Source organism: Bison bison, unplaced genomic scaffold, assembly GCF_000754665.1.
Source record: "Bison bison bison isolate TAMUID 2011002044 unplaced genomic scaffold, Bison_UMD1.0 scf7180017864205, whole genome shotgun sequence".
NCBI lineage: Eukaryota > Metazoa > Chordata > Mammalia > Artiodactyla > Bovidae > Bison > Bison bison.
The window spans coordinates 5593188-5605827 of NW_011494777.1; the positions used below are offsets into that span (position 1 = coordinate 5593188).

General features: G+C 42.8%; 1 protein-coding gene across 1 annotated transcript in view; it reads right to left on the reverse strand.

Moving 5' to 3' along the window:
* PRDM10 (PR domain containing 10) overlaps positions 1–12640 on the reverse strand; it is a 99334-nt gene that overhangs the window by 16017 nt on the left and 70677 nt on the right. The window contains exons 12-16 of the mRNA XM_010844702.1: positions 7803–8150; positions 5523–5678; positions 3542–3721; positions 2103–2213; positions 460–660 (exon numbers count right to left, since the gene is read on the reverse strand). Coding sequence (XP_010843004.1) covers positions 460–660; positions 2103–2213; positions 3542–3721; positions 5523–5678; positions 7803–8150 — 996 coding nt within the window. The remainder of the gene's footprint in view (positions 1–459; positions 661–2102; positions 2214–3541; positions 3722–5522; positions 5679–7802; positions 8151–12640) is intronic.

Sequence of the window (12640 nt, forward strand, 5' to 3'; positions counted from 1 at the left end):
CCTCCCCCCGGCCCCCCACCCCCTGCCATGCTATCAGGTAAGGTCAGGATACCTCACAGCATGACCTCATCCCACCTATACCTGCACCAATCGGTGATAAGCCCCCAAGCAAAAGTGACTCGCTTTTCAGGAACCATCATTTAAGTTCTTACATAGTGCTGCTGCAAGCCTGAGCATTTAAACCACGAGCACAGGATATTCAAATCTGAGACCCTCCTCGGACCAACGGAAAAGGAAACCATTAGAGTGCTCGGGCTCTCAGATGGTGCTAATTCTGGAGACAGTCCTTCCATATTCTCTTCCCGTTCTGTACTGTGGTCCCTGATCACAGAAAACAGTTCCTCTAGCCCCCCACCAATGCAGAAGAAGCCATCACAGCACCCAGCCGAGAAGCTGTCTTAAGTCATGTTTCCCTAAGCCGGGACCTTGGTTCCCAGGCAGTCCGAGCCTTCCACGTACCTTGCTGCTGTACTGCTTGGAGCAGTGAGGGCAGCAGACGGGCGGGGTGGCTATGGTGCCTGTGAGCTGGGTGTGGGTGCTCAGCATAGGGTCTGGCTCTCCGGGGCCCGCGGGGCGAAGTTTCCGAATGCTTGGTGGAAGCTCGGCTCCGGGATGGTTCTTCAGAATATGGGCTTTTCGCTTGCTGGCACTTTTGTAAACCTGAAAATTCAAAAGTTTTGCCGTGAGAGCAGTATATAGTTCTGCTGTCTTGCTTAAAGTAAACCAACAATTTCACAAGGAAATGAGAAAGAGCATTCATATAGCCCAAAATAAAATATATTAACAGACATATTGAAGGATAATGAGGATATAACATACATTAGAATAACATAAGAACATAAATGGGGCTTCCCAGGTGGCTCAGTGGTAAAAGAATCCACCTGTCAATGCAGGAGACGTGGGTTCGATCCCTGGGTCAGGAATATCCCCTGGAGGAGGAAATGGCAACCCACTCCAGTATTCTTGCCTGGAGAATCCCATGGACAGAGGAGACGGGTGGGCTACAGTCCATGGGGTTGTAAAGAGTTGGACATGACTGAGCAACTGAGCACAGCATGCAGGGCAAGAACATAACAGATATGTGAGGCATCTTCCTTGAAGTTATGCATCTAAGACAGAAATAGTAAAAATATCTATACCTTTATCTGAAGTTTAAGAGGTGGATATATAGTCATAGAAAGAACTGCTTCTAAGGCCAGCTCACCCTTTCAACTTTCTGAGAAAGCTCTCTTGTGATGTATGTAGTTGGCTCATACGCCAAAGAATCTTCCAAAACAGCAAGTCTAATAGCAACTAGAACCCACAGTGGTGAATCTGTGCTTTAAAAATGTTTCTTGCTTTTAAGTTGACACTACTTATGTATAGCTTATACCCTATACAGCTGACATTGGATAGGGAACAATGTTGCAATGAAACAATAAATGTATATTCTATTCCTATCTTCTTCCAAACTACTAAAAATCAAGAATGTACAAGTTGAGTATTACACCACAAAACTTCTTCACATCCTACTCAATCTTCTAGAAACCCAAAATCCACTGTAGGATGACACGCACTCTCATTTTAGAGCTTATGAATTTAAAACCAATTCATAAACCAAGCTCTTGGCAATAAGCCTCTTCTTCTATAGCAATAATAATAATAATAATAACCACAAAAGGAAGAAACAACAAGAAAAACAAAGTCAACTAATTTTTAAGAAAAAAATTTTGGCTTAAAATGAGGGTGCCCTTCTAGTCCTTCCTTGTCTAAATGGAAAACTGCTGAGACAGAGAACCATCTGTCAAGAGAAACTGCGAGATCCTGGTATGTATTTATGTGTGTGTGTGCTCAGTTGCTCAGTTGTGTCCGACTCTGTGCAACCCCATAAAGTAGCCCTCCAGGCTCCTCTGTCCATGGGATTCTCCAGGCAAGAACACTGGAGTGGGCTGCTATTTCCTTCTCCAGGGCTCTTCCCACCCCAGGGATCGAACCCATGATCGACGACAGGCGGACTCTACTGTTGAGCCATGTGGGAAGCCCAGCGTGAGTTTATACACACAGACAAGCCAGCCCTGAGAGGAGCTCCCGCAAAGGTCCTCCTGTGGACGGTTGCCCTTTACCTTATCACAATACTGGCAGAAGTAGTCACGGTTGGGCTTTATGATGGGCAGAGTTAACTCTGGCACCTCTTCTATCTTCATGTCTGGGTGCCTCTTTGATAAGTGATTTACCTAAAAGGAAAAAAAGCAAATGAGAAAAAGAGATCCCATTACAAGCACTGAACAAACACCTCTGATATCAACTGCTGGAAGTTAAAGTTCTCTGAAGCAATGTCCCAGAACGTAAGGCATTCGGCCAGAGCCAGCATGGCCAGGTCCCTCTGAGACCAAAGCATTAACAGGAGTTAACGGTAATTCAGCAAATTACTGAAGGTGAATTGGGTTGCTGTGGATTCCACTAACAGCCTTTGACTAAAAGAAAAGGAAAATTACACTAGCAGGAATTTCTTTAGTGAATTCTACTGACAGAAGCCTGTCTCTCATTGCTTAGGGCCCTAACCTTACTGAGGATATTGAATAGAATGCAAAGGTTCTGCTTTATAAGTAATGGTCTCCGAAAGAGAAATATCAGAAATATCATATGATATCTCTCATATGTAGAATCCATAAAGAAATGATTCAAATGAACTTATTTACAAAACAGAAACAGACTCACTGACTTAGAGAACAAATTTACAGTCACCAGAGGGGAAGAATGGGGGGAAGGGGTAGTCAAGAGAGTTTGGGATGGACGCGTACACACCACTATATTTAAAATGGATGACCAAGAAGGACCTGTTGTAGAGCACAGGGAACTCTGCTCAATGTTATGTGGCAGCCTACATGGGAGGGGAGTTTGGGGGAGAATGGATAAATGTATATGTATATAGCTGAATCCCTTTGCTGTCCACCTGAAACTCTCACAACACTGTTAATCAACTATACCCAAATATAAAATTGAAAAGTTAAAAAAAATTAAATAACAGTCTCCGACTTTACTGGCAGGTCCTGGCAGAAATACATGTTGCAAAAACTGTCATCAGGGCAAAATGAACTGAGAACCAGCTCTCCTGGTGTCTCTGCTAAGCTGGTCCCCATGCCCTGCCTAGATGGAAAGTCCCGTCTACTGTTGTGTCATATCTGGGACAATCAGAGTGGGCGGCTGGGGGAGAAGACCCCACCAGAAAGGCTGGTTCAGGAACACAGAAGAGAACAGGGAGGGGGCGAGGACTCCACCAGAAGAAAGGCTGGTTCAGGAACACAGAAGAGAAGAGAAAAAGAAAACACACAGCAAAGACAGCATGGCAAACAAAGCAAAACCAGCGAGGAAAAGTGATCACAAAGACCTCTTCTAAGAAACACCAGAAATGAACCATGGCAAGGCGGGGCAAGGGAGCCTGGGAAGGAGAGGAGCCCCATGCTGGGAACTGTTTGTCTCCCCACCATGCCCAGCCAGTGAGGAAAGCCGGTGACAGGCTGAGTATAGAACTCTGTTTAGGTGTAGGGCGGTGGACACTGACCAGCATGCCCCGCCTCCGGAAGCCCATCATGCAGAGGCGGCACTTGAACGTGAAGCTGTCGTAGTCGGTGGACGTGATGCGGGGCTTGAATGTCTTGGAGCGGCTGCTGCGGTCGGCTTTCTTGGCCTCCCTCTCAGGATTGTGCATCCTTTGCATGTGCTCCCGGAGTTTGTCTTTCCGCTGTTTGCAGAGAATTTTTGAGAAGGCAGCAGGTGGGGGAGGGGATAGAAAAATTTTAATTGAAGGGATTAAAAAAAAAAACCAGTACAAGTTAGCAATAACGGAACACACCGGGCTGCTCCAAGTTGCTAGAAGGTACAAGGACACAGCAACACTGTCTGGGAATCATTCCGTTCACCAGGGAGTAAGTGCATTGCAATGAGCTGGGCTTTAAAATAACCATTCAGTTTGAAAGCTACACACTGACTTCTGAGAAGAAAGACTTGGCATTTATGTAGAAGCAATCAAAGGGCACATGGAATAAATTTGGTATTAAGAACTATAAGATAAATTGATCGTGAATGGTAGGTGATACTGGATTTACAAAGCCATGTATGTACTCAATTCCCACATTTTTTTTTTTTTAAACAATTCCCACATGTTTTCACACACATCATGGCATTCCTCTAAACCCCGAGTGAATTTAAGTGTTTTTCACCATACGGATTTAGAAGTGTGTAAGCAGTTATACTACCCGCTATGGACGGGGTAGACGATCACAGGTCAAAGTCACAGCTTTTAGTCTGATGATCTGATTGAGGGATACAGGTTGATATGAGTCCACAGACAGAAAATTAGGCAGAGCCCATCCTGAATAAAAACAAACTCCAAAAATGCCAGCTCCCTTATCCAGTGAGGCTCTGCTCTCAGACATATAATTACACTGTTATTGGTCTTATAAAGACTTTGAACCTTCCTACCAGACCAGTTCTTTCCACATTTTGGCTAGAGGATGTTTCTGTAACCCCCTTCATTTTTCAGCACAATTTAAGTAACAAACATTTCTTGAATGCCCACCGTGCTAAGTTCAGAGGTATATGGCCAGGCAGCCCCACCAACTTCCACATTCTACACAGGACTCCTTTTCCAAGTCAGTTTTCCCCTCCTGAATCCATTTCTGACTCTTTTCTAGTTTCTATGACAAGATGACCTACACTCATATTCTGCAGAGTATCTTTCAGTGACATTTTTGCCAAAACATCTGGCTTCCCAAGGAAGCTTGTTTTACCATTTTCACAATTACTTGTTTAACTCTTATCTCTGAGTCTCCTGTGGGGTTTTCCTTTGCTTTCTTCTAAATTCCAGGCATGTTCTTATACTTATTATCTTTTATCTTAATCCCAGAAGTCATTAACATTCCCCAAAGGAGCCTAACCCTCTCAACATCCCATACACTTCCCACTTCCACTGGATGACGTCCTGATGACCTAGGGCTCAATTATCAGACTCTTACACTTCATAAATGCTCAAGAAAAAAAATCTCTTGATTCGATGGGTAAATATATTGTCCTCTTAGGAATTCCTTGATAGCAATTTAGTTCTATTCATTATACACTTGGATTCTTGTAGGAGATGCATTATTACCCTATTTGGAGATATGAATTAATTATTTGGGGAAATTACAGTGAGTTTCCTCTTTAATTTTAGGGTTTCCCTGGTGGCTCAGTTGGTAAAGAACCTGCCTGCGATGTAGGAGAACTGGGTTAGATCCCTGGGCTGGAAAGATCCCTGGAGAAGGAAATGGCAACCCACTCTGGTATTCTTGCCTGGAAAATCCCATGGACAGAGGAGCCTGCCGGGCTACAGTCCATGGGGTCACAAAGAGTCGGACATGACTGAGCAACTATCACTTTCAAATCAAACAAGAGACACAAATTACACCTCAAGTCTGTGCTGTGAGCACAGGTGATACACCCTCAAAATGAACAGGCATGACGATTTCAATGGCCCGAGACCACGCAGACTGCCCGCTGGTTCCCACCTTAAACTGCTTCCCACACGTGGAGCACAGGAAGTCCTTGCGGTCCGAGTGCCGGAGCATATGCAGACGCAGCTTGTCCGGACGGCAGAAGGCCTTGTCGCACTCTGTACACTGGTAGATCTTTTCTGAGTGGAAGCTGCGCACATGCTTCTTCACCTGGCAGAGAAGACACAGAAAATCAGGGAAAATGACAGGAGGCAGCTCGCCAACACTAGAGGGAGCCAAATGCATTGCCTTGGATTCTCATCAGCCTGGCCTGGGAGCCAATCGGGTGTGACTGATAACTGGCCTTAGTAACAGCCTCCTTTTCATGGTGGCCAGAAAACCTTACCAGCCTGGACCTCCCAGGACTTGAGAGGAGGAAGAAAATGCTTGCTTAGTCCAAGCCCTGATCACATGGGCCATGTTTGTCTCTCTCCCTCTTTAAAAAAAAATAAAAAGATTAAAAGTAAGAGTTCCTTTGGATTTAAATGAATCTTGGCAAAAATTAAATATAAGAAGACGGAAAATTATTCTTCCTCACTTTTTGCTGCTTCCAATATGGATACAAACAATTTAGCCCCTTGCAGTAATAGGTCCCTTTACACCCTTCTATAAAAATCAGGTTCTGAAGAATTAAAGACGTGTGCACGTGTGTTAAGTCTCTCGGTCGTGTTCAACTTTGGAACCCACCAGGCTCCTCTGTCCATGGATTTTCCCTGGCAGGAATACTGGAATGGGTTGCCATTTCCTCCTCCAAGGGAGTCTCTTGCATCTCCTGCATTGGCAGGGGGGGTCTTTACCACTGAAGACATGAATTCAATGATACAAAACACATTACCCATTTATGAGGACAATACAACACTAGCATCCTTTCCTCTTACTTGAGACTTATTCCCTGTACTTTCAGATAACTTAAATAAAAGAATATGGCCTTTGAAGTCTCTCAGTCATAAATATCCAGTGAAGAAGAGTTATGTATGGGACCTAGGTATTGAGCTATCAAACCATTCCTATAAGACTTGTCCTTTATTATTTTTGGAGTCTCTTTTGCCATTAAATTCTGCCCTAATGCAACTTTTCATGGCTAAAAAATAAAAATTAAAAAAAAAATTTTAAGAAGAAACTTACCTAATTGTGTAAAGTGAGAAAATTACCAAGACTCTCAATACTAGAACTATGATTAAATCTCAGTTTTCTTTTGGTAATTTAAAAAACAGAGAAGGGGGATGTTTTTATTATTGAACACAAGTCTCCCGCATTGCTGCTGCTGCTGCTGCTGCTGCTGCTAAGTCGCTTCAGTCATGTCCGACTCTGTGAGACCCCATAGACAGCAGCCCACCAGGCTCCCCCATCCCTGCGATTCTCCAGGCAAGAACACTGGAGTGGGTTGCCATTTCCTTCTCCAGTGCATGAAAGTGAAAAAATAAAGTGAAGTCGCTCGGTCGTGTCTGACTCCTAGCGACCCCATGGACTGCAGCCCACCAGGCCCCTCCATCCATGGGATTTTCCAGGCAAGCTCCCGCATTACAGGTGGATTCTTTGCCATCTGAGCCACCAGGGAAACTCATTAGATATTTAGACTTACTTATTCATTCACTAGCATATAACACTATTATCACTTGAAGTCCAGATGAAATCATGAATATTCTGGAACTTATCCTCACCCCATTTGGCTCCAGAATATAACACAGGGGAGGAGTTCAGTGTTTAAAACCAAAGTATACTGGGACTTCCCTTGTGGTCCAATGGTTAGGAGTCCACACTTCAAAAGCAGGGGGCACAGGTTTAATCCAGGATTGGGAGCTAAGATCTCACATGCTGTACAATATGGTCTCCCCCCAAAAATCTGTATGTTATATACCAACTTATTCTTTCATTTCCTTCCAAAATGCACCACCTTAGTAGCTTAAGACAGGAAACCACAGTAATGGGGGAAAATATTTCCATGCAGGAAATGGGAGTCTGTCTTCTACAGCTGCTACGTATTTTATAAGTAGTGAGTATTGGCAAGGATGAAGAAAGACTTTTTTAAAAATAATAACCAGATCTGATTGTTTATTTCAAACTGTAATATAACTTAAATGTTTAAGTGTCAATGTCTTATTTCGACAATTAAGGGTCACAATCATCTTCTGCTTATCAAAAGCAGTTTGAAGAGACATCATTCTCCAACTATGAAGTTGCTGTCAAGAAGGGAGATGAAAGATACAGATAACGGGCCATCTCAATTTTCCAAAAACCGCTGTTTTTCTTTCCTAAAAACGGCAGTACTCGGGCATCTCGGCAGTTGGTACTCACCTGGATAAAATCTGGGAACCGTTTCTTACAAGTTGGGCAGCTGAAGTAGCCATCATTGATATGAATGGCCACGTGATCTTTCAACAAATCAAGGCGGTCAAAGGATTCTGGGCAAAAAATGCAAGAGTAAGTCTTCTGGTCCGAGTGGAGCTTCATGTGGCTCTCCAAGGATGCACTGCTGATGAAGCCCTTGTTACAGAGGTCACAGGTCAACGGGCAGTTCCCCTCCCGCCCATGGAAGCGCACGTGTTGGTCCAGTTTGTCCTTCTCTCGGAAGGCCTTCCCACAATGCAAGCATTTAAAAGGCCGGAAAGACTTCCGAATAAACAGATGCTGCAGAGCTGCATTCTGAAAGACACACACAAGTGGGATTACTTAGTGAGTAGGCCAAACGTGCAAGCAGCTCACACATTTATAGGAAGAGAGGACGATCTCAGCAATCACAGACTTTCCACAGAAATTAAACTAGGATACACTATTGAAAGAAGATTTTTTTCTGGTAGAGACCTTAAAAATGAAGCCATCTTCAAAGAAGTTGATCTTGAAAAGACAGACTTTGGGTTTTGTTTTATGCCTACGTGTGTGTGCTTTCTTCTGAAAGGATCTAGGTCACGTTCAAAAAATAAGAGTTGTACAATAGAAAAAATCCCAGAGTCAAGTAGAATAAAAATTGAAGATTTGGAAGAAATGACTTGGGGGGAGTGACGCATGCATGACGAGCTGGGAGCAAGTCAGCCAAATGTTACTTGTTGAAGTCCTTGAGCCAAAGAATTTGAAGCTTGATTAAGACATTTAGCAAAACTAAAGATAATAAAAAGAACTGAAGCGTAGCAGGGGCTGGAGGAAGGAGCCAGTGGACATGGGATTTCTTTTGAGGATGATGAAAATGTTCCGGGACTGGTGGCGATGGTTGTACCACTTTAGGAATATTCTAAAAACACAAAGAGTGAATTTGATAGTACATGAATTGCATATCAATTTATGAAAAAGAACTGAAAGAGAACAAAGATACAGATTTACATGGACGTGTTTGCTGCTGAGATAAGACATATAAGCACACATCCTAAATGGAATATGTGCCTTAATTATGTCCTACTTAAGAAATGCTCTTCAGTGTAGCTGGTTAGTGCCACTGGTTAGAATTCCTTGCTAACTGGGTTAAATTTATTGCTCTGTTCCCTGTCTAGACCAGTCAATTCTGCTCTTTTTCTTTTTCTCGGTTACAGATTGCACGTCTAATGCTGATTAGCCATCTTGTGAGTTCACGCAATTGTTATAAGGAATCCAAGTGAGAGAATATGGATGCTTAGTACAAATTCATCACTACCACTGGGAAAACACTGTCTTCTCTACTGACAGCAAATCAACAGACTCATCTTTCACACAGAATACAGATTCAATATTTCAGTTCTACTGTAATGAAGACTCATTCATAAATTCCTCAAAACACCGGGAGGAAAGCTCTAGACAACGAGGGAAGAAAATAATTTCTCAAAAAATATATCTGTGAATGGGTATGCTTATGGCTCATATTGCAGTGGTCATATTGCAGCCATAAGCCATTGCTTATGGCTCATATTGCAATGCAGGAGACATGGGTTTGGTCCCTGGGTTGGGAAGATTCCTTGGAGAAAAGAATGGCTACCCACTCCAGTATTCTTGCCTGGGAAATCCCATGGACAGAAGAGCCTGGCGGGCTACAGTCCATGGAGTCTCAAAGACACGGATACAACTGAGTGACTAACACTTTCACTTTCATGCTTGGGTAACTATAAGAGAATAATAATTAAAGGATTAATGAAGAGCTTAAAGCATTATTTGTGCAATGGAAAATAGTATAATGAACAATGTTGAAACTCTTAAATTTCAAATTACTTATAAGTAGCAACTTCCAAATTTATTGTGAAATAATCTCTTGGGGGAAAGCAAAATAATTATTGTCAATTTTTTAATTTATTATTACTATCAAGAATTTTGAACATAGTTCCTATGTAACAGGAAACAACTTTTTCAAGGCTTCTCTAAAAAGGCTGGGAGAGACATTTTACCTACTCATTTATTGAATAAATATTTAGCAATTCTGTCGTCTTCCCAAGCTGACTTGTTGCATCATATTTTATTCTGCTTTGAATCTAGATCTCTTTAAAAAGCTGAGTTCATAGAAAGTGTCAGTAAAAGTCTGTGAATTAATGAAATGTATCTCATGTGAAAAATCAAGAAGAATGATTTCCAGATCTTTTCTGCAGCATCTGAAGAGGTTGTAAACAAAAAACCTTTTTGAAATCAGCCAGAGAGCTCTCTTTCACTTCATTATACAGCTTAGCAGTCACCTAATCTCGCTACTCTATCTGGAAAGATACTTATTTTACATAAAAGCTCTCACTATTCTGGCTACTTTCCAGACTTTAAATATTACAAATGAACAAATGCTATCATGAGGTTCAGAGGTTCAAGGTACAGGGTGAAGGAAATCTAATCATCATTTCTTTTGCCCAGGTTCAGCGATGTTTCCAAGGGCAGACAGTGCACAGCAACTGATCTTGGTCCCTCAGGAGTTCCACTTCCCCTTGGACGCCAAATCTGGATCGCAGTTTTATTTTGGTTCATTACGCTTATAAGACTCCTGTCATCTCTGTTTAGTGTGAGTGTCCTCAGACACTGGATCTAAACCCAGCAGCAGCTCCACTTTCTTAGCTCTGTGGACAAACCTTGTCTTGACCGTCTTTGTGACTTCCATGGAGCCCTGGACGCTGTCTACATACAGGAACCGGATTGCATCTGTGATCAAATAATCCTCCTGGGGCCCCTTCATGACAAGGCAGTGGAAGTGCTGAAACTGCCCGCTCCCTCTCCCCACTTAGAGGCCATCTCTACCATACCTCCTGCACTGCAGAGCTGCGATTGGTACATATTTTCTAGAAGCAATAATGAGAAAGGGCAGAGGCAGCAAAGATGAATCCCAGAGTTGCCGTTGGCCAACAACTCTGTGCTGGATGGAACATAAGTTGCCAAAATGGTAGAGATGCTAAAACCTGTGACGAGGGATTCTACTCACATTGAAGTGAGTCCTGAGATAACAGATTCTGTGCAGACAAAACCCATAAAATGTTTCTAAAGTCTGATATGAATAGCGAAAGGAACCTAAATTATTGACCAATTTTCATGTTATTTTGACCCTGATACGAAAAGGAAATCAATCATGTTTGTTTGCTTTAAAAAAAAAAGAACAACAACTTTCCTCTGGTCTATTTTCTGCCTGGTTTTCAGAACCTCTGTTGGGCTAGTCCTGCCCAGTATCTCACTCTCCACTCTCCTCCAGCCCCCGTGCTCGGGTCAGACCAACGTGCACAGTGCCCACAACCACACCAAGCACATTCCTGGGTCTTGGCCTTTGAAGTTATGGCTGCCCACCTCTGAAACGGTCTCCCTTCTTCCTGTCTGTCTTTCAAGGACCAGTTTAACTCTCACTTCATCTACGAATTATTCCCTGAATCCAGCTTTCTTTAAATCTTTCACTCTTCCAAGTTTCTCTAGTAATTATGGGCTCTACCTTTCCCCGGGTCAGGTAGATCCCCTGGAGGAAAGCATGGCAACCAACTTCAGTATTCTTGCTTGGGAAATCCCATGGACAGAGGAGCCTGGCAGGCTGCAGTCCATGGGGTTGCAAAGAGTCAGACAGGACTGAATGACTGAGCATGCATGTATGTACGCACCTTTAAATGTGATACTCAACTGTGACCCAGCTTACATTAGCATTGTGTCCCTAGTTAGACTGGAAGATCCCAGCAGACAGAACTCCAGTGAAAATTCTCCTATGCACCTCAAAAGTACTGGACATCCAATCAGAACTCGGTGTCATTTCAGAAGGCATTTCAGAACACTCGGCTGTTTCAGAGCTCAAAGGGACCTTGGAGATTACTTAGTCCTACCCTTCATTTCATGTATGAGCACACTGCAGCCCAAAGTTTACTCACTGATTCTTAATAAATTAATAATAAATTAGCATTATTTATTAACTAATTTGCATTGACTATAGCAACCAAACTGTAGTTTCCACTAGGATTTAGTAAGTACGGGTTGCAAAGAGCAGTAGGTCAGGCAGACACTTAAATAGCATTCTGTTATGTGAGTGAAACAGGAAACAGACATACCTGCAGCTCCAACTGAGCAGGCAGCATTAGAGGAGAGAAAAATAGTTACATTACCAATGGGGTTGGAAGGCTTCCCTTCAGTGGGTCATTACCAATCTGGATAGAAGAGATGAAAAAATACATAGCCCTGCTTTTTAGAATGTGTGAGAAGGTAAAAAAACAAAACTAGCTCACCTAAGACTGACTGCCAGAAGTCACATGCATGCGGGTTTTGCTTTGATACAAGGAAACTTGTTCCAAAACCAGTGACCCAGTTCATTCCAGAACACACATACAACCACGGCCGCACTATGCTTGCACACCCACGCCTCACAACACACGTGGGCTTTAATTTTTGCCTGCAAAAAATTAAATCTAGGAAGCAAGTCCCTGGACCTAGTAAGAAATCAGAACGGCCAAAGCGAAAAGACAGCAGTTGTGCAAGAGAGAGAGGAAAGCAGACTGGGAATCATGTAACATGATGGATAGAAAGTATTCATAGCCCTTTGCTGTTCTGGTCTGTATTTCTCTGTATGCTTATGTTTGCTTTTGAAATAATATTCATGGAGCTATAAGGTTCACAGGTTTCCATTTCAGGACCCTCATAAAGGCTATTCAGCCTGACTGCTCAGAATCCCGTCCACGATGCCATACAGAACAAATGTTTAAATGTATTTTTACATAAAGGCTCAGACAAGACTATTGTTC